Source organism: Epinephelus moara, chromosome 17 (assembly GCF_006386435.1).
Source record: "Epinephelus moara isolate mb chromosome 17, YSFRI_EMoa_1.0, whole genome shotgun sequence".
Taxonomy (NCBI): Eukaryota; Metazoa; Chordata; class Actinopteri; order Perciformes; family Serranidae; genus Epinephelus; species Epinephelus moara.
This window is the reverse complement of record NC_065522.1, coordinates 7383691-7395492: the sequence shown is the minus strand read 5'-3', so window position 1 is coordinate 7395492 and position 11802 is coordinate 7383691. Positions and strand designations below refer to the sequence as shown.

At 40.9% G+C, this 11802-nt stretch overlaps 1 protein-coding gene, 1 long non-coding RNA gene and 1 other non-coding gene across 3 annotated transcripts; 2 read left to right on the top strand and 1 right to left on the bottom strand.

Moving 5' to 3' along the window:
- Positions 1 to 892: 892 nt before the first annotated feature.
- On the top strand, positions 893 to 6882 carry tmem179ba (transmembrane protein 179Ba). Its single transcript, XM_050067983.1, has 6 exons — positions 893 to 1023; positions 1528 to 1645; positions 2661 to 2857; positions 4251 to 4388; positions 4759 to 4837; positions 5586 to 6882. The coding sequence occupies exons 2-6, from the start codon at positions 1550 to 1552 to the stop codon at positions 5784 to 5786; spliced, it is 711 nt and encodes a 236-aa protein (XP_049923940.1). The 5' UTR covers positions 893 to 1023; positions 1528 to 1549; the 3' UTR covers positions 5787 to 6882.
- On the bottom strand, positions 5985 to 6066 carry trnas-gcu (transfer RNA serine (anticodon GCU)). Its single transcript has one exon. It is a non-coding gene; the product is annotated as a tRNA-Ser (tRNA).
- Positions 6883 to 7628: 746 nt separating the features above from the next.
- LOC126404418 (uncharacterized) lies at positions 7629 to 9126 on the top strand. The gene is made up of 3 exons (XR_007571477.1): positions 7629 to 7814; positions 7908 to 8026; positions 8543 to 9126. It is a non-coding gene; the product is annotated as an uncharacterized LOC126404418 (long non-coding RNA).
- The last annotated feature ends 2676 nt before the right edge of the window (positions 9127 to 11802 follow it).

Here is an 11802-nt window from a genome sequence, read left to right as displayed (position 1 = left end):
CTGACACAGAATTGGCACACATTACAGACTCTATACAGCCTATTTGTGTAAATCTGTAAAAAAAAAAAAATACTGCTCTAAATACTGTGGTGATTAGCTCTGAAGGGAATCTGCAGTAGCTTTATTCTGCTTGCAGAAGCCTTTGCTCACTATGTGACAAGTCTCTTGAAAATAGAAAATAAACCACATAAAAACATCCTTACAGCAGACTACTGTTTCATTTGTGCAGTCTGAGGTCAAACATATTTCTTGTGCAAACTTGAATGATGCAACACGCTCCCAGTGGGTCTGGATGTGTGTCAGGAATTAGTATTTCTACTGCAGAAGACTTGAAAATTGTGTTACATATATCCGCCCAGCATGGATCATATGACATAAGTCACAAGGTTTGATTAAGCACTTTGGGGATGAAGTGCTACTTGCAGCCATCACTCTCTCTCTTTCACACACACACACACACACACACACACACACACACACACACACACACACCCGGATGACATGCCTTTAGATCAAGTAGCTCAACCTTTGACTGAGTCTAGCCACCTCATCTTTTATTACACTCAAACTGCATGTGACATCCTGCTTAGAAATATGACTTTTGCATAACACTGCAGTGGTGCATCATCTGGATTACAGCAGTGTAATGTTTTGACATTTACATAAATAAAAAGCTGATGCATCATCCCTTCTTTCTGTTTCCCACAGCTTTAAGTTTATCTTTCTGGGTCAGGATCAGTTGAAACCAGCTGCTGACCCGAGGAAAATTGCTCTGTATGACAACCAGTGTTGAAGCTCCCCAACCCGTCAGTGTGACAAATATACGATTTTTACGCATTCTGCTGGAGCTCAAAAGAAACTCCACTGAATCTAAAACCTGGAGGGAATCGTAAAGGGTGGATTGTCGCTTCGAGCAGCTGGACTGTAGGGACGCAAAACCAGCCAAAATAACGCCGGAAACTAAATACTCTTATCTTCAAAATTTAAGCGTGGCATTTCATACACTGCATTAGGAACAGGCAGGTGAGTAGTGCGAGTCAAAATGGCTTCATCTGGCTTTATTAACAGAATTTTAAATGATGTTTTTCAGTCTTTTCATAGCCTAATACAACAACTTTCAAGTCAATAAGATTGAAAGATTTTGTTTTGGATATCACATCTTTATGACTGACTGTCTGTCTGTCCTCAAGGATATTCAGTTACACAGTGATAAACGAAACGACTGCTAAAATACGGCCTTAAACTCCAGTCACTCATGCAATGAAAAACTTTAATTAACTGTGTATAATATTTTCTGGCATATCGTGAACATTTAATTGGAAATTTTAATTGATTTATCCACTTGTGTTTGACACCAGTCCGCCCTGTTTCTACTGCGCACTCTTCAAGACATGCTAATTATTTCCCCCTTACAAGCTCAAGTCAATTAACGTTTTATCGCTTTTATCATCCAAGATTTTACTTTGAAGGACCATACCGGAAGTTATTTATCTAACTGTGGCTGCCTTTACGCTGGTGTCCTCCCAGACAGGAACCTGGCCGCAGGACGATGGCGTTAACGGGGCTGCTGCTGCTGGAGTTGGGTCTGTACGCCTGCTGCTTCGTCTGTGGGATTGTTGCCGCCGCATCCGTCACCATAGTCCAGGTGACTTCATCCATACATTAATAAACCAAACTAATCCTTAAACTTCTTTTATCTCCATCCTCTTCCGGGTAGACTCACTTTTTCAGTGCGCGCGTGAGGTCCAGAAAGTGAAAACGGGCAGTGAAAACGGAAAAAATAACAACATAGAGGCTGTATTTGTGCCATTTATTTTACTGTATTCAAAGTTAATTATGTTTTCGATATATCTCGGTTCTAAAATGAACACAGTACGCTACTTTTGGGGGCCAAAACAAATTTTTAATCCCCTTTTACGCTCGTGCGCATCTTAACATATTTCTGTAAATGTCACGTAGGCTGTTAGTAATGGGGCGCGAGCAGCTAAAAAAAAAGACACGCGCTTTCACTTTCTTCTGATTTCCTGTTAACTGTGAGTGTTGTAGGAAGTCTCAGACATATCTTTGTATTATATCTGTGTTTTTAGGCTAGTTCCTACATCACAATGTGTTGTTTCCTAAAGGAAACTACTTTCCTTATCAACAACACTAAAGAAAATTACGCAAACTCTATTATCATCAGCACGCGCAGTATTGTATCACTGTGTGTCCAATTTATTCCACTTAATTTAATGAGCTGCACTCATTTTACGCTTCTAGCTAAAGGCACAGTGAAGAATAACATTTATTTTGAGGCTTAACATCCCTTTAACTCCACTTTCTCTATCAGGAAATGTAGCCTATGAGCGTGTGAAAATGCGCGCGCACCTAATTGTTTTGATGTGCGTGCGCGCGCGGGTAATAACAGAGTCATGTGTCCAGATACTGTTCTCATCATGTGACCAGATGGTCCTCGTGCCCAATTATTCTCTCCACTCTTTTATAGAAGTCAGATGCTGCACTTTATGCGTGTTGTATTTTGTTGGTGCAATTACAGCAATGTGACAAAATGGAAGTCACAGGAACAATGTGACTAAACTGAGACTGTTGAATGAAACAAAATGACAAAAAAGAAACAACAGAAGTACAAAAATAAAATTTAAAATCTCTTTATCTCTCAGGGTAATTTTGCAGGTCGGTGCATGCTGTATGGACTTGTCAACTACAATGCTACAGCAGGCCTCATTGATATCAAGTCCTCCAGCTCCTCCTCTCTGTGCTACTTTGTGTCGGCCATATCAGTCCTGGTGGCAGTGGTGTGTTTCTCACTGTCTCTGTACTGGCTGTACTCTTTCTGCATCGATGGGGAAATCAAAAGGTAATTGCACAGGTGTTTGTGTATGGCATCAGAAGCCACTAGCTCTCAGTGCCCTGATAGAGGAAACAGCCATTGTTTGTGAGTTCCTCTGTCTTTCTGTTGAATTTTGCTGCTTACTCTGTTGGAATCCTTATAGCAGGGCCAAACCTTGTGTGACCCAACCCTTAGGAGACATTTGTAGAAACTCACCAGCTAAACCAACTTAAAACAAAAATCAATGAGCAGGGGATGACTGAGTGCCTTTTTAGGGAGCCAGCACGTGACTGAGGGCAGCACGGGGAAAGTGCACATACTATGTCTTTTTACGACTTTTTTATATTATTGTTTATGACATACCAACTCTTTACAAAAACTATAACAGTTGACAGTGATATAGCCTACATAACAATCATATTATATTTTAGTTTTACACTTTTAATACATTTGAAAGTAATGAAACAGAGAGACAGTACAGTGTTTGACAGTGATTGTGCCTGCTGCCCACAGCTGTTGAGCAAAAGCTGGTATGGCAACACCACTTGAGCAAACACACGCAAAACAGATTTTTTTGGACACTGGTGCATGCTTGCCTGTTGTAGCATTGCAATTTTTTTTCCTTTATATTTTTTATCACTATGTTGGGGGGGCTTGGTCCTTTGTTAAAATGGGTTGACTAAAACTGAAACTTGAAATTTGAACTTTACTTTTTGCCAACTAAGTGAACGCAAATGTTACACAGCTTGTAATAATCTTAATTGATCACACAAGAAACTTTTAAGTGATAAAAGCTGATATAAGTTAAAAAAACTGGCACTAGTCAGTGTTTCCACTCAAAATCGAGAGCAAAATGAATATCATGTATTAAAGCTCATACTAATATCCCATACAGTATTTTCCCACCCATAACAGCCATCTCAGCCAGGCATGTGTAAAAGCATTTTACTATAAATGCTTGTACAGAAACCGTGCAACTGCACGAAAACAGAAGTGTCACAATTCTCGTAATAGCACAACTGGCCCAACCAAAACTCCAGAGTTGTATCCTTGTTAGCGTGAAACAATGAAACAACGTCAACCCACACTTTTAAACTTATTTTGGGTGTGTCAGCAGGATGGTTTAATTAGGTTTTGCTACAAGTTTTACAGACTGAATGGTCTCTCTGACACTGGTCTAACAGTTCAGGCTGCAAAACGGGCGAGGATGGAAAAACAAACATGGAGCAGAAATCAAAACATGATCACAGAGGACATGCCATTGTAACATAGTCACATGTTACATACAGTAGTTTGACGTCATTTCCTCATTTGTTCAGAGGTTGAGATAACACTTTATTCTTCCATTTCTGTTTTCCGTTGCTTCACAGAACGCTCGCCGCCGTTCTCACCCTCGTTCTGTTTACTCTGTTCTCCACAGGGAGCGCTTGGGTATGAACCTGATTATAGCTGCGAGTGGCTTCTTCCTGTTCTTCCTGCTCATCTCGGGGTGCATGTTGAAGATCGGACGCGACTCGCTCTGCAAGTCGGTCACAGAGAGCGTTACCAACATCACAAGGTGGCACAGGCACACACACACTCACACACTCCTCACAGTGCGACCGCAACATGCACAGGCTTGTCCACACTAAGTCAGAAATGAAAGTCAACACAACTTTTGAAACCTTTGAAAGCTTTACCCTCATGCTTGCTTGCTTTTTCGTTTTGTACTCAGAACTGTTTTACTGTCTTCATCTCTTTTTTACAGCCTTATAATTATACTTACTGTATAACTTTTAAGCCTAAGTGATCATGTTTGATATTTCATGATGATTTTGAAGGAACTTTGGCAGCCAGTTAGCTAACACCTATTTGATAGGACACAAATGTTGGTTTGAAATGTTATGATCAGTAACTTTCTAACATGCAATCTATTTCTGTCTCTGAAGATGTGAAGATGCCCAGACCAAGAAGTGGGTCAGCCCACTTAAAGGGGAAAGGTTCTACAACAGTCTATATAAAGCTGAGGTCAGTAGGCTTCCTCCGTTGCTTTTTATGGGTACAGAACCAGTTCTCGTAACTCTTTGCATTATGTTATACTACATGTTATATACCCCAAATGTTCCTTTTAATAATATACAGCAAAAAAGAGCACTAAGTTGCAATATGGTCATTGTTCTTCAGTTTAATGAATGGAAGAGTTGCCTAACATCTGCGGGAATAAGAGAGTTTAAAAGAAAAGTGATCAGAGAGCTAGTTTTTACAAGACGTGTGAATGAATTGGACACAGCTTATAAAGCTGCTTATGTTGAGCGATTGATTCAGTCAGCATTCATTCTTAAAACAGCTATAAAGAACCACTAGTGCAGGGATATTCAGCTTGCTCTGCCCGGGGGCCACTTTTGCAAAATGATGGGAGACAAGCAGCCCGTTAATAAACTGTTAATTGCTGTCCTCACTCATCTTTGCCAAGAGGCAAATCCAGCTGCAGCAGCCCTGCACAGGTCAGGTGTACACAGGGTTGTTTCTAGGATTTAAGGACATTCAGGGCTTAGCAGGGACTATTATAGGGGGGGGGGTCCTCCTCTGGCACTGTTTGTTTTTTTAAACAAGCGCTATGTTGATGCTTTTTTAAATGAAAGTTGGCACCTTATTTACATCCAAAGAACAAAAAAATGTGTAAAAAAAAAAACTTCAGATTCAGATGAAAGAGCTTCAAGTCCATCTTGTGTGTCATGTTTCATCTCCTCCTCCTCCTCCTCCTCCTCCTCCTCAGACGGCAGTGTGGGTCAACTTCTTCTTCTGGCTTATCATCGGGGTTCTGGTGCTCGTCCAGAGGCGTCAGAGCTCAGGGTCAAAGTTGATTCCAGGAGGGTATGGAGGGTACGGTGGGCCGGCCGGGGGGCTTTTTGGTGACGCGGGGGTGACGGCTGCAGAGACTGAGCCATTTTTCAACCGTCCCGCAAGACCACAGTGAGGACGGGCGTGGAAGATGACTTACAGAAACATGTACATTAGCACAACATGATTATGTGGGAGTAGATGTGGAAAACAGGTAGACACATTCAGTGTTATTCTGTTTGAGGAATTTCAGTGAACATATTTGTCACAGTTATTTATTGTGTTTAACTTTATTTGCTCCCGAGTGTTGTGATACAATAGAAGCATTGCGCGTCGACGAGGATGGGATTCGAACCCACGCGTGCAGAGCACAATGGATTAGCAGTCCATCGCCTTAACCACTCGGCCACCTCGTCAAGCTGGTATGCCTCACTAAAAACAACAATCTTGTCGAGCCTGCCACAGACTGAGAACATGATCCAAAGTTTTAACTGCTGATAAGAACATTTACCTGTTTCCCACATGTACTCACAAAAGCCACTTCAAATGTCTGACCACTGGATCACACAGAAATATATCTATTTGTTTACATAACAAGAAGCAGGAGAATGTTTATTGCAGGCATTCATTTTTTATATCAGTGTGCTACGATTTTGTATTTTTGATTTGACTGGCAGATGTGTCCTATGTTAAAAACATTTTCACTCATTTTACAAATATTAACACAGCCCTCAAAAGCCTAAAGTCATTTTTTTTTTTTTGAAAAGTTCCACTCTGTGCCCACTAATTTTATTTCTATAAGTTGCCTCTGTTCTTTATTTATAATTAATTATTTTATGTGACATTGAGGCTGATTGTCGCTTCTGTTCATTTTGTCTGGAAATGTTTGCCATGTGATCTTGGATAGTTCAGTCTGTCACACTATGTGAACATAACCACTGCTTATAGAAAGACTTGCTATGGCTCAAAACAACCACAGTAACATTATATTAAATTATGCAACACATAAATGGATTTTTACTTTTAGGTATGATATTTGCTCCCACCATAACTTTTACATCTAATATCCTGTCTAGGTGCTCATCAACAGTGATACTGTGTTTGGGATATTGCACCTTAGGAGTTAATGTACCTTAAATGGCTGTATGTCAAGATCTCAGCCACTTGGTTTGTAGTGATGACACATGGTGTGCTCCTTTTTGAACCAATAAACCAAAGAGTTAAAACACAAAGACCCAAATGTGTGTACTGCAAATGTTTTTCAATGGGAATGGAGACATGGAGACAGATATGATGAACTGTGTCTCCCTCTGCTGGTTCATAACAAGTTAGGAATTACTTGTACCAGGGATACATGGGTGTTAAACTGAGTATATTTTGTGTCAATTCATGCTCCTCCATTGCAATTAAGCTTTATTTTGGCCATCCAATTCAAGTACTAATCAGCAGGGATAGATTCAAGACAAAACAGTGCATTTCCTCCAGAATAAATTAGCACAAAGCATACTTCCTGTTGCCTTTTTCCCTTCCATCAGAAGCCTGTTTCTGCTACAGCCTCATAAAACCAATAGGTCCCACCAGTTTATTAATTTTGCCCAGGACAGCTAACCCCAACAAACCACTGCTTGGCTGTGATATTCGTCAGTGATTAGCACCCGATCACCAGTCTTACCAAACCCAAGACTTGTCTATATCAGAAAACCCCAAAATAAATTCAGACCTTTATTTATATTGGTAATAATCTAATAATCTAAATGCACCATGAAAAATGCATTTATAGGTTAATCTGTGCACAGGCAGTGAAGTAAAACATACTGTAGCTGCATACTGACAAATATTTAATCAATATTCGACCATCAGACTCGGGAGATTTCTTAAAAAATTGAACGAGGTGTGACTGAGCGAGTTCCCAGTGGTCACCTGACAGATCAAAATAGACAGCTTACTCCTGCTATTACAACATGACTCCTACTCCTTCCTTAAATGTCTAATCTCTGTGGATTACCTGACCTCACTTGAGCCCTGAGGTAGAAGATAATAATCACTGGAGGGAGAGAGGGAGAGACAGGATTGGAAAGAAGGAGACACATGGGGACAGAAAACGGAGATAAAACAATATAGGGAAGACATACCGGCACACTGGAGGAAGAACTTCACTTGGTCTGTAAGTCAACTTCCAAAAGCTACTTCCACAATCTACATCTAAATTAGAATCCAAACCTGGAGTTACTGTATGTTTTTTCTTAAATATGCACAGGAAGTCTAAAGGACAACTATAAAAGAGAGAGAACGCTGGAGAACATCGAGGACTGTCTTGAACTCGAGTCCCAGAAGAAGACCACAAAGGTTGTGATTAATTTGACTTTGGAGCCTCTGGTAAGACCTTTTCACACCTATTTGGCTGTTCTATTGATCTACTGATTTAAAATGAGCTGTGTGGATGCAAACATGTCCGAGAGGAAAAAATAAGAGTAAATTAAATAAGAAGATAAAAAGAGACTGATGGAAGAACAGGGATAAAAGAGGAATACAGAGGAGAGCAGCAGTGGCCACTGTAGCCTGAGCTAAGCCATGATAAGCCTCTTTAAGCTACTTCACTCTCCACAGATCAAATGTTCTGTTTAAAACCTGTTGATCTGTGAGACTTCTGACTACGAGCTATTGATTCACTTCATCTAATTTTTTTTTTTGGCAGGATAGCTGTAGTTTGCTGCCAGATCAGACAAAAGGTATAGAGAGCAGAGTCCTGAATAAAGAGCCTTCCAACTGGACAAAAAGACTCTTTTCAAGCATCTGTCTGCTTAAATGTCCTTGGGCTAATCATTGTACAATGTCTAGCTAGTGTTTTGACCTCTGACCTCCATCCCCCCCCCCCCCTCTATCTTTGCACAGAACATGTCTCTGAACCAGTGTGAATCAGTGGCAGTGAGCGTGGAGTCCCTTCTCACTGACGCCAAGAGGATGCAGATGCAGTGCCGCGAACGCAGCGAGCAGCTCTCCATAGCCGCCACGCAGCTGAGGGTGGAGTCGGCCGCCCTGAGGGAGCAGTGCGAGTCCACCCAGCTCGACATGGCGCGAATCCGCCGGCAGCTGGACGAGCTGATGGATACCAAAGCCGCCTTCGAGGCTAGGGAGAGGCAGGCGCGTAAACTCAGCAAGCATCTGTGAGGGGAATGAGGAAGAGAGGGATGGTGATGGTGATGGTGAACACTTGATTTGCACTAAAGGTGGAAAGTGGGGGTGAGGAGGTGAGAAGAAGGGGTTTAAGTCTAGAAACTCTGAGGGGAGGGGGAGAAATGGATGAGGGAGGCAAGGAAGACAGAGAGAGAGAAGGAAGGGAAAAGATGCCCAGTGATGGGAGTCAGAGAAAGAAAGAAAGAAAAAAGCACTTTATCAATACTGACAGCTCTTTCTTGTTCCTATTGGCTGTGGCTGCTATGTGAAACGTGAATACGCACAAGAACTTGATCCCTCTCCTCTTTCCCACTTTTCATGTCAAATAAACACTGTCCAAATACACTCTTGTCTCTTTCTGTCCTTGAACATATCCTCTCCTCATTAAGCTTGATTTAAACTCAACACTATCATTAGGCATGTGAGGTAAGTGGCTTAAAGTCGATAAAGAGCAACCGATGTCTGTTGAGGAATGACATCATGAACTAAATGAGATACGTTTTTTTCCCAACATTTAACCTGGTATCCCTGAATGCCTCACATTGCTCCCTGATGTTGTTCCCATGGAAACAGGGAGCCAGAAACTGTTGAGCACAGACTGCTAGCTAGCTGTAGCAGCTATAAAGATAAAAACAAAGGGGGCAAATAGGTTAATTAATATTTAATCTGTTAAAGAATGACAGTTAAAAATGTTCAAATATCCAACTGATGCAATAAACATTAACTTAACTGACCCTTTATTAAATAAAACTGATGTACTTTTATCATTGCTCGCAGGACATGAAAAGCAAACAGCATCTTTGTTGACAAGTAGGCTAAACAGTAACTTGTACTTTGAGTAATTTATTAACCAGGTACTTTTTACTTTTGCTTGAGTAGGTTTCTCAAATAGTACCTTTGATGTTTACTTGAGTCTTCTTTTTTAAAGTAAATGTAATTTTACTTGAGTATAGAGTTTCAGTACTCTACTTATCACTGGAGACAACTACAACTGCAGCTACTGCAAGCCCAGCTTCAGGTATCTGTCTCAACTGTAGCTACACCAGTTCTCTCATACAGGAGAGAAACCACACCTGTGGAACCTGTGAGCAAAAAGCTTTCCAGTCTCAGCACCTGGTGCAGCAACAGTACTACACTCACTCTTAAGAAAGAGAATTACTTTATTCATCTCCTAGGGGGAAATAGAAACCAAGTGAAACCTCACCTGTGCAGCCAGAATGGGAAGTGCTTCTACAGAGCTGACTGTTTGTCAAGCAATCCCAATGCAATCCCAATCCCAATCCCCCAATCACATTAAGGGGGGACCTGCAGCTGAAGCTTTACTCCGCAGAGATGAAATTCCACTGAAATGTTCCCATGGTAGAGACACTGTAAAGACGTGATGAGAGTAGCAAAAGCTACACCTGGGCTACACAAACTGTACACAACTGTGCTGGGCATGTAGTGTACAGTGGGTTTTTAAGAGTTGCTATACAGTAAACAGCTGCCTGCTGTGGCTGAAAACAGAGTTGGTCAGAGCTGTGGGAGTGAACCAAGAAAGTAAAAGGTATCCTGTGCAGTATTTGACAGGTGGAAGTAACAAATTATATTTTCACTTGTTACAATTAATCAATCAGCCAAACTTTATTTGTACAGCACCTTTCATACAGGTAAATGCAGTTCAGAGTGCTTCACAGATGATTGAAGCTGATTTGTTACTGTAACAAAGTTGTGTTTTTCTGTGTACCTGTGCTTTTCTGAGCATTTTTACAAACTAGTTTTTCAGTACTTTTTTATCACAAGTCGCATCCAAGTAACGTTAAAGCAAAAGTCTGGTGACACTGACCTCAGCTGACACTCCACAAGTGATTTGTTTAAATGTGATAGTTCACTGTCCGATATCAGGAAGTGCAGAACAACAGTAGCACCCGCACACCAAAAAAGACCCATTTCACACATGATATATTACCTCAGTAACAAATTTCCTAATGAGTTTGCTGATATCAGTCACTAGTTTCAAGTCTGCCCCAAGACAGCACTATGTTTATTTTGTAAAGTATGGTCCCATTTAGAGTAATATAGACAATAAAGCAGGATATGCTTTAGAGCAGGGGTGTCAAACATATGGTCTGGGGGCCAGAACAGGCCTGCCAAAGGGTCCAGTCTGGCTCAACAGATGACTTTGTGCACCAACACTGATGCACTTGTGAGGACTAAGAAGATCCAGGAGCAGTTTAAACAGTGAGCAGATACTTGGTTCAGAGGCTTTTCCACCCTGACTAGAATACAGTTGAAAATACTGTGCAAAATATTGTCAACCAGCAGCTTCAGTATAACAGAATCTGCATCAGACTTCTATCTTAAAACAAAATGGGTGGAACCTTTTGGTAAGGCACTGACAAAACTTCTTGGCCGTATTCACAAACAGTCTTAGAAAACTCTCAGAGAGCTCCTAACTTAGCCTAAACATTTTTAGTAAGGAATCTTAGCTTAGGAGTGATTTAGGAAAGTTCTCAGAGCAACTCTTACTAAGGAAGGGACAGAAACTTTTACCTTAGTGAGGAGGTGTGGTTGACCCTGTTGCTAGGTGTGACACATTCTTTTAACAGGTGTGATTGGTTGTCACAGACACACCCTTTTGTGAGCCTGCAAGGTGTGGACACCCAGTGGAAATTAAATGATCCACCATTTTCTCCTCTGCTTAAGAAACTCTTAAGCCTCTAAAAAGTCCTCTTCCTTACTTCTAACAGTTTTTCACCTTAGGAGCTCTTTTAAGGTCTAAAATGCTCTGTGAATAACTTTATAAGGACCTTGTCTAAACTTTAAGGGGAAATTCTAAGACAACATCCCAACTCTGTACTTTTTTTAGAATTTCCTGTTGGAAATTGGAGCAACTCTTTGTGCTAGTAAGTTTTGTGAATATGGTGCCTGGTGTGTGATGTTCCACTAATCATGTATACATTGACATTTATATAAGTAAATTTACATCATGGAGTTTA

Excerpts from the sequence above, each read along its gene's own strand:
- tmem179ba (XM_050067983.1), top strand. The coding sequence starts at position 1,550 with ATGGCGTTAACGGGGCTGCTGCTGCTGGAGTTGGGTCTGTACGCCTGC. Across the intron at positions 1,646-2,660 it reads CATCCGTCACCATAGTCCAG|GGTAATTTTGCAGGTCGGTG; the intron begins GTGACTTCATCC and ends TTTATCTCTCAG. Across the intron at positions 4,389-4,758 it reads AGCGTTACCAACATCACAAG|ATGTGAAGATGCCCAGACCA; the intron begins GTGGCACAGGCA and ends CTGTCTCTGAAG.